Genomic DNA, 12,620 nt, shown 5'->3' on the forward strand with positions numbered 1-12,620 from the left:
TTTAAATACAGAAGTCCATCTTCCTACATCAGAACGTAGCAGAAGATAGTGGGTGTCGTGGAAGGGCCCTTACAAATAAGAAATCCACTTAAGCCTGATACACAGACTGCTTTGTTTTTGTGAATTAAGCAATTCAAAGTCTTGTTCTCTACCAGAAAATAAAGAAGTCAGACAAGAAAATTTTCTCTTTCCAGGATGCACCTGATTGCCCTTATGAAAATATCTCAAAACAAGGTTTAGGTGATAGAACCACTTATAAATGAAGCTACCAATAATGAGTTGTACTTGATGGATATGTACTAAGTCTAAATAGATAGTCTTATTATTACTCTGCTCCATATATATGGCTTTTTATAAAAAACTATTTGATAATGCAAAGAAACAAATTGGAATTAACTTCATTTATCCAAACCACTTACAACAATTAAGCCTAGAGGAAGTCTTTGGAAATTCCAGGCACAGTATAAAATACTATCAGCTTTGCATGTTCGGTGCCACTGTATGGTGGTGCCATATTCTAATATACCAAATGTCCACTATATAGTGGCATTCGCTCGCAACTGTGGAAATGAACAAATTCCAAGACAACTGCAGGCCAACTCTCTGGACCTCTTCATCGACTGAAGTACCTCTTCAGTCAGCCCTCTTTTCAAAGACAAGTTACTCCGTGGTCTGAGGGTTTTTCAAATAGAAATTTAAATGCTTAAGTATTTCATATTCTTAACAGCACAGCTGGTTATGATTAGAGTATACTTGAATAAAATAATACTTATATAGCACTTTATTGTAAAGTAGAAAAGGCCAAGCAAGATTATGACGCTCTCCTCTTTAAAGACAAGAATCTTAAGGGTTAATTGTCCAAGGTCACTCAGCTTATGAGTCAGAATTCAAACTCTGGTATTCTGGCTTTCCATAATGATTCTCACTGACACTGTAAATGAGGAAGCTTTGGAGTCACCTGTGGTCATTAAACACTTTACACATGTCTACATTAATTAAAATAGAAAAAATCTTTAAGGAGAGTATCTCTAGGCACAGCATAACCAACAAAGGTGATTTCTGTACTATCTGTACACAGTGTGTTGACAACCTGGGTAGAGCCAAGGAATCCCAAGAAAGCAAGATTTCTCATGAAAGAAGTTAAGAGTCCAATCGTGACCAGTTGTAGTTTTCAGCCTTATACTTCTGCAGTATTCCTTTTGTTTCCACAATACTACTTTCTTCTGATTTATTCTCTGTGAACTCTCAAATCTGTATCTGTATCCTAGGCAACTCTCCTGCGCACCTCCTACTTGGATTCCCTGTAAGTGCCACAAATACAAAAGCCCCCAGTATTTTGTTTTCTCCACTTAACTTCCTTCTCTTGCATTCTCTATCTTACTTAAGGATTCCATGACCCTCCTAGGTATTTGAGCCAGAAATCTTCAAGTCCTTTTTGACTCCCCCTTCCATACATTTCTAACTGGTCATCAACTGCTGTTGATTCAAGTGGTGCTCCACTATCCCAGTTCACCCATCATATCTGATATAAGCCTCTTACCTGGTATCCCTGCCTCCAGTTTGTCTCCTTTCAAACTCATTCTCTACACTGTTGCTAGAGTTAAACTCCTAAACTGCATTCATTATGTCCATTTTCTGCTTGAAGGGATTTAAAAGCTTTTTAACTGCCTCAGGATCAAGTTCAAATTCCTCAAAATGGAATTTTTTCGAGCCCTTCACAATTTGGGTCCCTAATCCTTTCATTTTCATCTCCATTTAATTCATCCTGTGCATCTATACATGCCTGTGCCATATTCCTTGAAATCTTCCTTGTAGTTTAGGAACCCATGACTCATTTCTTTCTTTCTTTTTTTTTTTTTTAAGATTTTTATTTATTTATTGAGAGAGAGAGAATGATAGAGAGCATGAGAGGGAGGAGGGTCAGACAGAGAAGCAGACTCCCTGCCGAGCAGGGAGCCCGACGTGGGACTCGATCCCGGGACTCCAGGATCATGACCTGAGCCGAAGGCAGTCGCTTAACCAACTGAGCCACCCAGGCGCCCCACATGACTCATTTCTGTGACTCTCCTTGTAACACAATGAAATACACGCTTCCTTCAAGACTCAGCTCAGACGTGATTTTCTCTGCAAAGGCTTTCCTGATTCTCTGGTTCTTCTATTTTATGCAAAATTAATCATTTTCTTCTTTACTTTTTTTCAGCAACTAGAATCCTCTCATTCTAGTATCCCCAGCATATAGCAAAGTACCTGACACATGATTTCATTAGTTTGCTGAAGGAATGCAAGAGAAAAATTTTCACTGGAAGATGGATACTACTTTGGGTGTATTGTCTATACTACCTGCTCTAACACAGAGTTCTCCATGAAGATAAAAGAAAGACTTCTGGAGTGGAAGTGGAGAGGGGGATACAGAAAGGAGGTGAAGAGGAAGAGAGAAAACCTGTATGAAGCAGTGCAGGTGACACAGAATATTGCAGTAAGAAACTCTTCAAGTGATGGGGTGCCTGGGTGGCTCAGTCGTTCAACGTCTGCCTTCAGCTCAGGTCATGATCCCAGGGTCCTGGGATCGAGCCCTGCATCGGGCTCCCTGCTCCGCAGAAAGCCTGCTTCTCCCTCTCCCACCCCCCCGCTTGTGTACCCTCTTTCGCTGTCTCTCTCTCTCTCTGTCAAATAAATAAATAAATAAAATCTTTAAAAAAAAAAAAGAAAAGAAACTCTTCAAATGAATACAAGATACAGGTTTACCCCATATCTCTTTGTTAAAAAAGAGGGGGGAGGTGAATATAAAGGCAATTAGTAAACTTTTGAAATGTTTTCCCAAAATAAGGTAGAGTTATTAATACTTCCTTTCCCAAAACACAAATTTCGTTTTACCCTCCCTAAATTAGATTTAAGTATTTATTAGAAATCCTTTCTCTTCTTTAAGTACTTTAAATTATAGTCAGTTAATGTAAGATGATTTAACTTCCTACATTATTACTCACATCTTACTCAGGCTTCAGCATATATGTTCTTTAATTTCTAAACATTTTAAATGTTCTACTCTGATTAATGCATAGAACTATTTCCAGTTATTACACTTACTCCATTTCACTAGGATCAGAAGAGTACATGTGAAATTTGATATCAGAGGTCAAAAAAAAAAAAAATGAAGGAAAAGAATATATTACCTTCTGCTTTTTAAAGCTAATTCGCTTTATTTAAACATTAAGTAGATATTCTGCAAATAATTAAGACTAAGAGAGGGAAATTTTTTTAGTCATAAACATTACTAGTATATTTATAAAATATCATTCACTGTTACCTTGGCAAACGTTGACCCACGTCCTTCTGACTCAATTGTAATCGTTTTTGTCCGACGTAGTAAGATTTGATCTATATCCTCCTCACAGAATTTAGAGCCTTCATCTTCTTCCTCCATAATGGCACCATATGCACCTCTTCGAAGCAGATCTTCTATTTCTTTTTTGGAAAGCTGTTGAATCTAAAGAGAAAATAATTTTGGTAACAGTATTATTTTGAAGTTCCTAAAATGAGAAAGCATCCCTAAAAATTTTCAAAGTCACGGAGTCAGGTTTAAACTGCATTTGGGGTTTATGATATATATACAAGAGAGAATTCTCTGAAAGAATACACTGAAGTTGTTGACTTCTTTCTTATTATCTTTAAAGTAAAATTTGCCATGTGCCTCTAATAGCTTCAGTTACGACAAAGCCTATGGGGCAGGTAACCTCTCAAGGTTCTTCTTAGTACTAGGATTCTATAGCTGTTGCAAGCATAAGATATAAGACAATGATCTTGAGTGGAAAAAATGCCAAAAAATATCACATAAAACAAAACAAAGCCAATGCCAGTAGTCTGACACACACACTTTGAAAAGCTGTTTACAGAAATAATGCAGAAAAATTCACAAATTCTGTTTTGCTATGCCATGATACAAACATCCTAAAGGCAGAGCAAATAAGTTCGGCCTTGAAAACGGTCTTAGAATTCACAAGCATTAACTAAATATAGGTCTATTCTGAAATGCCTCCTTATGTGAAAGTATCTATTTAGTGTTCAGTATGGATCAAAATTAAATGATATACTACCTGAAGTTAAAATTAAATGCAAGTAAGAACACAAACACTTCAAAGTGAAAAGAAAATATACATACACCACCAACATTACTTTCTCTTCCGCTCATGCTCTGTAACACAGCCTTATCTAGACCCAGCTTCAGACTGGCTCGGTCAAACATCTCTCTCTCATATGAGTTACGAGTTACTAGTCGGTAGACTTTAACTGCTTTATTCTGACCGATTCTGTGGCAACGAGCTTGGGCCTATAAAAAATAAAGTTACAGATTCAATTTTTTTTACAAAGTAGCACAAAAGGGATTACACAAAAAGCATTTAACAACAGACTATCTCAATGGAATATAAAAGTATGAAAGAATTTTTAGAAACTCTTGCTATTGAATTAGCTCTAACCTTTTTCTGGAAATTAAGGTAGTGCTTACTAAAATGAGAAATGACTTCACAATCAGCAGTAAGTTAAAATTTAAGCTTACATTTCAGAGAATATGAATCCATGAAGAATTAATGTTTTTTAAAGAGGGTATCATCAAGATAACTTTAGACAGGAATGTAAACTCTATGAACAGATTATTTTTAGCTGCTGGCAACTCAACCTTTAAACTTAAAACATAACCCTGAATTTCTCAAGTTTTTTCTACTACATTATTAACAAACTTTTCAATACATTTTAGTTAAGCTGGGTAATTTGGAGGGGGATAAAAACTTAAGGTGAGTATCTCTGGAGACATAATTTTACTTACACAAAGAAAGAACTAGTTAGTTAATATGCATACATATTGGAAGTAGAGACCTCAGAAATTACATAAGAACTTTGTTATTATTATTATTTTTTTTTTCAGAGAGGGGGAGAGGGGGAGAGAGAGAGAGAGAGACAGGGAAAGGAGGGAGGGGCAGAAGAAGAGGGACAGAGAAAATCTTAAGCAGGTTGCACGCCCATCGTGGAGCCTGAGGCTCGATCCCACAACCCTGAGACCACGACCTGAGCTGAAATCAAGAATGGGACACTTGACCGACTGAGCCACCAAGCGCCCAAGCCACCAAGAACTTTATATTTTACCTTGGGGTTCTGCAAAACTTAAAATTTATGTTTTAAATTTAGACTCTAAAGGTTCCAAGGAATCAGTGGTCTTTCTCCCAAATTGTTAATCACCTTCCCATTATCTTCAGAAGACTAAATTATAAATTGTGGCTTTAAAATTTACAGGTGGCATTGATGCTATACTCCTTGCTGACATTTTTACTCTATCATATATACCCTTTGTGCTCTTTAAAACTCAGAATTGTGCATGAACAACCTTGCTCTTAGTATAAGAGGCCAAATTTTTCATTAGTCTATGAAGACTAGATCTACATTAGCAGTAAGTAGGAAAAAACAAGTGAGAAGAAGTTGGGGAATCTGATACAGTTTTTCCAGTTCCTCCTCAGGTTCTATCATGTGATTTTATTTTAGATTAACTTTTAGAACATCAAATGTGCTGCAGGCAGTGTAAGTATAAATATGCATCCAAAAGGCAAATATAATTTGGGTTTATCCTAGAGATTGGTAAACTACACCCTGTGGACCAAATCTGGCCTGCCAACTATGAATGGTCTTTATACTTTTAAGGGACCATAAACACAACAAAGCACATGTGGCAGAGACCTTATGTAATCCACAAAAGCTTAAAATATTTACTAAATGGCCTTTTACAGAAAGAGTTTGTCCCTGGTTTAATCTATTAATTTTGGATCTTTGACATTTTGAACTACATTACATATAGTTACACAAATGAAAGGTTAAAACCTTATTTTTTTTTATTAAGTCAGGTATATCTCAAAAACAATTTATGATATTTGGTATTATAACTACTTAAAGTACTAATATTAATTGCAATACAATAAAGACTACCATGAACAATAAAAGAAGAATTTCTCTTGATCTTTACGTTCTCATATCTTTCCTAGATGCTTATCTTCTGCAAACTTTGATGCTATTTCATCACTCTACTAATATTAATATTCCTGTTTCTATGAGGTCCAAGTACTGTCTTAACTTAGATATATATCTTAAATTTTTACAGTATTTCATAAAAAGGCAGAGTCTATTAGGTCATAATTCCATGCAGACGATATTATATGATGACTGAGGAGATGAAATTAGGATAAGTGCTTATTTTTCAGAAAGTAAGATTCTGAAATTTTTATTTATTATAAAGAAGTTATTCTTTTAAAAAAAAAGATTTATTTGAGAGAGAAAGGGAGGGAGAGAGAGAGAGAGTGCATGTTGGAGCATGTGGGGCAGGGGAAGGGCAGAGGAAGAAAGAAACTCAAGTGGATTCCACACTGAGTGTGAAGCCCAAGGTGGGGCTCGATCTCACCATCCTGAGATTAGGACCTGAGCCGAAACCGAGAGTCAGACACTTAACCAACTGAGCCACCCAGGTGCCCCACAAAGAAGTCATTCTTAAAGCTTAGGCCTTTCTCAAATTTACATAATATACTTCAAACAAATATGGTACTCAAGTAGACAAACCTACTTAGAAGATACATGATCTAAATAAGTATATTTTATTGTCATTAAATTAAAATTAAGATAATTTAATCTATTTTATTTGGCAGAGATATTTCTTAGGGAAACATACTTGTTGGTTTGTTCAGATAAAAATGAAAGAGGTGGAGTATCAAAAACAGTTCTAGGAATGACAAAAGAAATTTAATTCTTTCAGCCAAGCAATGTATTTACCTGCAGGTCATTCTGAGGATTCCAATCAGAATCAAAAATTATACATGTATCAGCAGCAGTTAGGTTGATGCCCAACCCACCAGCTCGGGTACACAGAAGGAAAACAAATCGATCTGAATCAGGTTTACTAAATCGATCTATAGCAGCTTGTCGAAGATTCCCTCTGACTCTTCCATCGATTCGCTCATATAAATATCTATCAAATGAAATGTCATAAATTTAGATGAATATAATGAAAATAAAGACACACTCTATCAAATGTAAAGTCAGTCTCCTTGCAACATTATGTTTACTATAAAATTAAGAAGCAATATCATCCCAACTAGTTTCTGTGGTTTTATAATTCTTGGTGTTGGTGGTAGGGAGGAAATACAAAGTAATATAAAGATACAAAATCTTTGCATTCCTGGTGTATAGGTAAAATGCCATCACAATGAATATCATTTTCAGAAGTTGGAATAAAAAAACACGCAAAAACTACCTTGCTGATCTCATTATATAATGAGATTATATAATGAAAGCAAAGACTTTCATAAAACTTCAAGAAGCCTACCAGTATTTCCGTCTCAATCATGTTAATCTCTCAAGATACACTTTTTTTTTAAAAAGATTTTATTCATTTATTTGAAAGAGTGAGAGAGAGCGAGAACAAGAGAAAGCACAAGTGGAGGGGAGGGGCAGAAGGAGAGGGAGAAGCAGACTCCCCACTGAGCAGGAAGCATGACATGGGGCTCAATCCCAGGACCCCTGGATCATGACCTGAGCTGAAGGCAGACACTTAAATGACTAAAGCACCCAGGCACCCCTCTCAAGATATACTTGATTGTAAACTGTATAATCTATCAAGGGCAAACTAGAATACTATTTTTTTTTCAAGATTTTATTTATTTATTTGACAGAGAGAGAGACAGCAAGAGAGGAAACACAAGCAGGGGGAGTGGGAGAGGGAGAAGCAGGCTTCCCGCTGAGCAGGGAGCCCGATGCGGGCCTTGATCCCAGGAACCCTAGATCATGACTGAGCCTAAGGCAGATGCTTAACAACTGAGCCACCCAAAAGCCCCCAGAACACTAATTTTTTTTCCAACTTTTTAAATAAGTGCTTATTGAAGGATCTGAAAACAGTAATTAAGGCTTTTTACCTCATTTAACAAATTTAAGATATTAACAATATTTGAAACATTAAGAATTTACTTAAAAAAATCCAGTTTTCTAGATCATTCCAAAACATGCTGTAGAATGCCAATTCTTTAGAGTCATTACTGTTAAGCAGTTAACTTTTAACTTCTTTTATCTTTCCTCATTTATGTAAAATTCAGAAACTGATAGACATTAATAAAATTAAAATATATAAAAATTCAGGAATTAGAAGAGGAATACACAGGATATTTACCACTCCTCTTCTGGTTCAAGACACTTCTTTACACATATAATTTACTAGAGTTTCAGAAGGAGCTCACTGTTGTCTCCAGTACCTATGAAATGGGATGTGACTCCTAATAATGTGACATTAAAGAAACTTGGGGTTTTCCATGAAATTCATCTTTATCTTACAAAGTTCTTTGTATCAGGAGATAAGAAGTAAGAATAACTATTTTTAGGAATACTGCAATCTTATCTTCCTTCTTATATGATATGCGTTGGGAATAATACACATTTTGGAATTAGACTAAAAGAGTAGAACACTGACACTAAAAACAGAACTAGAAATAAATAAAAAAATGAACTGCACAATTTCTGATAATCTAAATTAGTACAGACCTTTACTTATGTATAAGGGTCAAAATCTGCTGAACCAAAATCTACAGCTACATCTTTAGATTCCCTTTTAGAGTAATATGTTGGTATCTGGACCACTAATGTTCTGAGAAAGTAACCTACGATAAATATCCTATTTATCTAGATACTAATTAAGACAATACTGAAGACTATCTTATTGTCATGCACCAAAACAAAACCCCACATTAAACAAATGAGAAAAGACTGAAAGCATGAACAAGTGTCAAATGGTATATGGTAAGAGTCAAAGTGCAAGTTCAGGTTCTAATGACAATAATGAAAGATCTAAAAAGGTACTGAACCACTTTTTTTATTTTTGAAGATGGTTATAAGTTCATTTAAAGTGTCATTACTGCGTGATTTACAAATCAAGTAAAACGGACACTAATAAACCCATTTCTAGGTCAACAAATACTTGTCAATTTACAAAGTTTTCTTAATCAGTCTCCTTAGCTCCACCTACTGTTTGCAACATATGAAGGTTAGAACACCTGACACATAATCCTAAACTATCTTTACTCAAATGTAAATGGGCTCTTACCTAGATAAAGAGAAAGATGTGCATAAAGATGGGTTACAGTACAGTGATGCAAAATCCTTAATAGCATATATTTAGTGTAATTCACAGTATAATTCAGTAGATGAATCATATGCCTTACCTTTTATGAATGAGATAATCTTCCAGGATGTCAAGGCAGCGTACCATCTGAGAGAAGATGAGCACTTTATGACCTCCGGCTTTCATTTTGGGAAGCAATTTATCAATAAGGACCAATTTACCAGCAGACTGGATCATTGCTTGAAGATGAAAATCAGAAGCAGCTGGATTATATGTATCTCTAAATTCTCCAAGTATTTTCTCCTCAGCACCTGTCAAAGAAACATTATGAAGACAGCATCAATGCACAGACGCAGGAAACCCCAGTTGCTTTCTTTTTAAAAAAATTGGAATTAGTGCTCCTCTGTGCTTCTGTAACACATTAAAATTTTCTGATGACAGGTACACTGTTTTTATTAGAATTATTTATGTTTGTGGCTAAACACCCATCAACACCAGACTGTAATTCCATTGAGGATGTGGACAATGTCTTAAAGCATCTTTTTGTCTCTCCAGACCTCTGGCATAATGCCTTATACAAATTTACGTTTGATAAATGTTTAATGAATGCTATTAGGGAAGGAATTAATGAAAATGTGGTTCTAACCTACACGAGTAAACATATATTTTTAAACAAACATCTATTATTTAAACACCAATACAACAGTGATCATCACTGAAGGGTGATCATAATTCATCTTGATGTGTCTATGGGTATCCTGCTGGCCATCGAAACAAGGAAACAAGGACAATTAAAAGGGAAGTCAAGTTATAGGTCTTTGTGATGCATACTTCCTCCAGAGAGTCTAATCAGCATTAAAGGCTCTCTACCTTCTCTCCACCCATCTGGTCATTAAAGAATAACAGTATTGCAAGAGAGTGAGTTATAGGGCTAAGAAGCCACATGTCCTGGATAAAGATGGGAGTATATTCTCAGGAATGAGTGAAATGATACACAGAGAGAACACTAGCAAAGAATGTAACAAGACCTTAAAAAGTAACATTACTACAGCCCAAAAGCTGAGACACTACCCGGAGACCTGGACTGGAAAGACACCAAGGAAGAAAAAAAAGGAAATCCAGAGGCCCAAAGGTAGACTTTGTTGCCTTTGCCCAGGAGGAGGATTCAACTGGAGAAGGAATTCCAGTCGCCATTAGACTGAATGCAAGTCCTGCTCCTGTAACTTGGCATGTGATTGATCATGAGGCACCCTGATTCTGAAACACTTGTACCCCCTCAGAGCACCAGACTGGGGAGTTGGAGCATCATTGCCTTTCCTTGTAACAGCCACTGCAGCCGTAGTGGGTTTTTTTATTTTTTTAATTCATGAGTATTTGTTCAAAGACATAAGTATTTGTTTGCAATCCTTTCTAGCTACCTTTGATAAGATATGGATGATTACAGCACTTCCTGAGCTCCATCATGGTATTGACCAAGTTAGGGACATTAGTCTGCCCTGCTCCTTTGGATAAAAATGAGAAGTTTTTCTCCAAAATAGCCCGGTAGTATTTCTTCTGAATGTTAGTAAGTTCCACTTCAATGATGGTTTCTTCCTTTGGTGCCAGCTTTTTTTCCACATCTTCTTTCAATCGTCTCAACATCATCGGCTTCAGAATTGCCTGAAGTTTCTGCACCTGCATAAGAAAATGATGAAAAGATACATAACATGTATGCGCATGCAGTTACAAACTCACATACACAATCACAGTGGTAAGAGGTTTGATGTACTTCTTTACAAAGACCAATGAGGATACCTGTTCCTCTGTTTTCAGATCCCCAAATTCTTGCATAAATGTTGATTCAGAAGGAAACCTTAGAGGTTCCAAAAAGTGAAGAAGACTGAATAGTTCTTCTACTGTATTTTGGAGAGGTGTGCCAGTCAGAAGCACCTTGTGTTCCTACATAAAGCAAGAATAATTCATGTCAAACACCACAGACTAAAGTTATATGAAACCTGACATAGGTTATTAAATGTTCAGTGTTTCAAAAGCAAGTATTTTTCTAACCATAGTTTTCAAGAGTCAACTCAAAGTACATCTCTACTCATGAATCTTCATTAATTTACTTTCTCAATCGCCTTTTAAAAACTCTGTATCATTCTTGTAATACCTCACTTTGCATGCTATTTTTACCTATTCAAGAAAGCTTTTAAAAGAAAAGTTCCAAATAATTAAGCATATTTTGGATTTTCTCAAAGAAACAGGCCTTTCAAGAACAAAGAAGGTATTTGTTTCTTTTATACGTAACAATTCTTGATATGGTAATTTGTATACAAAATGGTTCTCATTCTTTATAATTTGGCTAACCATCACTTGACTTTTCACACAAGAATGATTCTCAAATCATTAAGGCTATAATATGAAGAGCTGACTGGAATATGCTTCTACACTAGACGTGCATTACAAATTAAACATAATAGTAATAGGAAATAAATATTTTTAATAATAGTACAAATTAGCACTTAAAATTTAATAATATCTCTAAATTCCTAAGCTAAATATTTCTATATGTATGTGTGTATCTGCATATGTATGTGTATACCGGTAAACGTTTAGTCTAGAAAGATACACACCAATCTGTAAATATTGGAGTGGGGAGTGGAACTAGGGGTGGGCATTGATAGAAAGGGAGTAAAAAGGGGCGCTTCAATGTTCTGCATATTGGAGTTATTTGTTCAAGTGCTCATGTACTAATTCTGTGATTGTAATTAAATGAAAATGTTAAAAAATGCAAAAGACTGATTTGAAATAAGCAAACACATTAGTAAGAAGATCACTTTTAAAAATCCCATTTATTGGGCGCCTGGGTGGCTCAGATGGTTAAGCGTCTGCCTTCGGCTCAGGTCATGATCCCAGGGTCCTGGGATCGAGTCCCGCATCGGGCTCCTTGCTCAGCAGGGAGTCTGCTTCTCCCTCTCCCTCTGCCTCTCCCCCTGCTTGTTCTCTCTCTGTCTCTCTCGCAAATGAATAAATAAAATCTTTAAAAATCCCATTTATTAATTATAAACAACATATGCTGAGTATGTGGAATTTTTTTCCTCAGTAATTAAAAGAAAACAAAACACAACAAAACTCAATTACCACAGATAAAAATCGGATACACACTCTAAAAAGGAGTTTAGCATTAGCTCTCTGCCTCTATCTGACCTTTCACTATGTAGCTAAGAAATGGCATTAAGTCATAATAATGATAAGTTACTTACCAGATTCATGAGTTTCAGACCTTCTAGAAGTTTACAATTTTTATTTTTTAACCTATGTGCTTCATCAATAATCACACATCGCCATTCAATTGCATTAAGCTCTCCACAGCCACCAAGAATCATTTCAAAAGTGGTGATGATGGCTTGGAATCTGTAAGCTCCTCGAATGATACGCCCCTAGAAATTTATTATCAAATACAATAATTTGCTAGAATGTCATCACAATTTTCAATTCCTGTCAA

At 35.8% G+C, this 12,620-nt stretch overlaps 1 protein-coding gene across 11 annotated transcripts in view; it reads right to left on the reverse strand.

Annotated features, from left to right (window-relative positions):
* CHD9 (chromodomain helicase DNA binding protein 9) overlaps nucleotides 1-12,620 on the reverse strand; it is a 215,238-nt gene that overhangs the window by 55,118 nt on the left and 147,500 nt on the right. For all 11 annotated transcript variants that reach the window (XM_035025212.1, XM_035025216.1, XM_035025214.1 and 8 more), the window contains 7 exons: nucleotides 12,379-12,555; nucleotides 10,931-11,074; nucleotides 10,555-10,810; nucleotides 9,237-9,447; nucleotides 6,802-6,997; nucleotides 4,157-4,324; nucleotides 3,305-3,484 (listed from right to left, as the gene is read on the reverse strand). In XM_035025212.1, the coding sequence (XP_034881103.1) occupies nucleotides 3,305-3,484; nucleotides 4,157-4,324; nucleotides 6,802-6,997; nucleotides 9,237-9,447; nucleotides 10,555-10,810; nucleotides 10,931-11,074; nucleotides 12,379-12,555 (1,332 nt within the window). The remainder of the gene's footprint in view (nucleotides 1-3,304; nucleotides 3,485-4,156; nucleotides 4,325-6,801; nucleotides 6,998-9,236; nucleotides 9,448-10,554; nucleotides 10,811-10,930; nucleotides 11,075-12,378; nucleotides 12,556-12,620) is intronic.

Source organism: Mirounga leonina, unplaced genomic scaffold, assembly GCF_011800145.1.
Source record: "Mirounga leonina isolate KUSES-001 unplaced genomic scaffold, KU_Mleo_1.0 Mir_180, whole genome shotgun sequence".
Classification (NCBI taxonomy): domain Eukaryota; kingdom Metazoa; phylum Chordata; class Mammalia; order Carnivora; family Phocidae; genus Mirounga; species Mirounga leonina.